A 2853-nucleotide genomic window follows, 5' to 3' on the forward strand; every position below is an offset into this window, starting at 1 on the left:
GTTGGGGCTGGATCTGGAAACCAGTCTGTTCAAGTAAGGATGGTGTGGCGGCGGCATCCACGTGGTGGACCTTCGTCCTCGGGCTACGTCGTTGAAGCGGTGTTTGCTCCAGCGCCGACGCGGAGCTTGGGAGGTAGTCCAGGAGCGGATGCAGATTGTTGTCTGCATCGATGACATCTAGAAGATGGTGGATCGTGTGATGAGTTCATGGTTTGTGGATGACAGGTGCGGTTTCCACCTCAGATGTCTTAATCGTGCGGGGGTACCAGATCTAGAGTTCGATGACGTGTCTGGGTTGTTGCCTCGGTCTGATTCGTTCAACGGTAATGGTTTCGCCAAAGCTACATATCAGCAATGGAGACGCGTCGAGCTCGGGCGAGGAGGTGATCCGTCATGTTTTCCTTTGGTGGGAGCTATTGGTTTCTGGTGCGAGAGGCAGGTGATGGGTGTTGGTGTCAAGCTCAAAGGTTTCTTTGGTCTTGATTGTAATTTTCTTTCTTGGCTGGTGTTCTTTGTGTAAAAACTAGTTTTCTGCTGTCTTTTTCAATGTTGTCAGGTTGGTATGTATATGACTTATACTATGATCATTATGATATAAATGAAACGCGTATTAGCATGCAAAAAAGTATCCTGTAAGAGAAGAAGGAATCTCGAAGTATCAGGATTTGCTTTCTCGCCCCCACTAAGTGCATACGACATTGATGCGACAACGGTTTTACAACAGTGGCATCCCAGTCAGCACAAGATACTAAAAGCCAATCAATAAAGTGAAAAGAAACATGGAACAAAAAGAATATATATTTGAAGATATTTGTAAACAAAAGTCATCACACTGGTTCCTCCCCGTTAAAATGGGACTTGGGACACCGGGCTAGTTGGAACAAAAGAGATGAGCAAATCAGTTAACGTGTATATATAATCTCGATACGAATGAATGAATGAGCAAGTCACCGAATACGTGCACAAGAGTACACGAATGAATGAACCAATGATCAATTACTAGCTACGAGTGTGTCTGCGTGTAGGAACGTACAAACAAATCGCGTACGTGCACTACACGGGTCGATCAAGAACTCTGTACTAGAACTAAAGTTAACAAAATATTCATCAATCTAGACGAACAGCTCGAGAAGAACGGGCGGCGCCTGCGCCACCGCGGTGGCGGCGGCCTCCTGCTCCCGGTGCCGGCGCATGTGGCCGCCGAGCGCCTGGCCCATCTCGAACCCTTGCCCGCAGACGTGGCACTGGTGCCCCTGCTTCTGGTCCGTGGCCTTCCTGGGCTCCGGCCCGGTCCCGGCGAGAGCGAGCGCGAGCCCGTGGCGGCCGTGGAGATGGCTGGTCCGGTGCCCGCCGAGCGCCTGGAACGTCGGGAAGGAGCGGTCGCACGTCTTGCACATGAACTCCCCACCGGCGGCGGCGGCGCGGCGCGTCCTCTTGCTGTTGCGGTCGGCGACGGCGCCGAGGGAGAGCGAGAGGGAGAGGGACACGAGCTGGTCCGCCGGTGCTCTCTGGTGCTTCGTCATGGAGGTCCGCCGAGCTGTGATGGATCGACTACTGATCAGCCAAGCCAACCGGCGAGAAGGTGTAGACTGCGGCCGGGAAATGTATGATCGGCGAAGGTGGCTGTTTGTTCCTGTTGTTGCGAACTTGTGATGCTGTTGGGTTTGGGTTGGGTGCGTGCGGCTTTATATATACGGCCTGGACGGGAAAGTGAAAATCGACGTACGAGGGGCTAGCAGCCAGGCGGTTGGCCGCCGGTCACGTGCGCTCCACGTCGGGGCAGACGTCTGCGAGGCCAGGAGTCACCCTTGAGGAGCGCGTCGCCATCGGTGACCGTCTCCATCCCTCGCTTCCTTCCTTGCTCACCACTCACCAGGGAGCCGGGACGCGCTTGGATTGACGCCTACGTACGTGCTTTCGCGCCGGCTTCGTGCACGGACGGAGGAATCTTGGCCCACGGTGCTGGTTCGTGCTCCCAAAAAGGGAAGGCGCTGAGAAGGCGCCGGCGGGATGCCGGAAGAGAGACACGGCGTATGTTGGATGCGCTGCGGTGTCGACCAGATGGTGATGCCGCTGGTCGCCGCACCGGGGAAACGTATGTGCGCCGGGTCAAGTCTCACCAAGGAGACGTGGTCTCGCGCCCGTCGAACGAGAATAGGCATCGCGAACCAGACTAGTATACTGTATGTATAAACGGTCCAACCTTACCAGATTCGGCTTACTTTTTTTGGTCGGTCGGGGTCGTCTACTCCAGGCCGGGTATGGATACGAGGTCGTGGGCTTGTTTACTTGTATGTCTTGCGGAATTTTCCCCGTGCGCCACGCGCTCGCTCAAAATACAGCGTGCATTCATTCACTCATGCTTCCTTGTAAACATCCAGGAACGTGGTGCGTGCGTGCACGTGTGTGCGAGCGTGTTTCGTGTGCATGTAATTAAGGTTTGACATGACAGGTATGGTACTAATTCTTTTTCTTTTTTTTGAGGATCAGGTGTGGTACTAATTCTAAAACGTGGGACATGTATGGTACTAGTAAGAAATTCCTTGCACATTGACGTACGTACACACCACATCTGTCGTCAGTTCAGATGATCTCTGCCTCGGTTAACGTGGTAGGACACGTCCATTATCCCCACCCAACTTGCCGAGAAGCAACGTGCATGCATGTCTCAACGGTCTGCCTCGGCCGTGTGCCAGTGATCGACATACGTCGGCTGGCTACATGTGAAACGTCTACCGCACGCGATCGATTAATGCAGACAACGCGTGTGCTAGCTGTTCTCTGTGTACGCACGTAGCATTCGACGTGTTAGAACGTACTGTACGCACCATAACCGTACAAGATTTTGGTGCT

The 2853-nt window shown here is 53.6% G+C and overlaps 1 protein-coding gene across 1 annotated transcript; it reads right to left on the minus strand.

The window, feature by feature from the left end:
• Positions 1 to 875: 875 nt before the first annotated feature.
• On the minus strand, positions 876 to 1671 carry LOC109734390 (uncharacterized). The gene has a single exon (XM_020293597.3). It carries the CDS (start codon positions 1521 to 1523, stop codon positions 1113 to 1115), a length of 411 nt encoding a protein of 136 aa, XP_020149186.1. The 5' UTR covers positions 1524 to 1671; the 3' UTR covers positions 876 to 1112.
• Positions 1672 to 2853: the final 1182 nt, after the last annotated feature.

This window comes from Aegilops tauschii, chromosome 5, assembly GCF_002575655.3.
Source record: "Aegilops tauschii subsp. strangulata cultivar AL8/78 chromosome 5, Aet v6.0, whole genome shotgun sequence".
Classification (NCBI taxonomy): Eukaryota; Viridiplantae; Streptophyta; class Magnoliopsida; order Poales; family Poaceae; genus Aegilops; species Aegilops tauschii.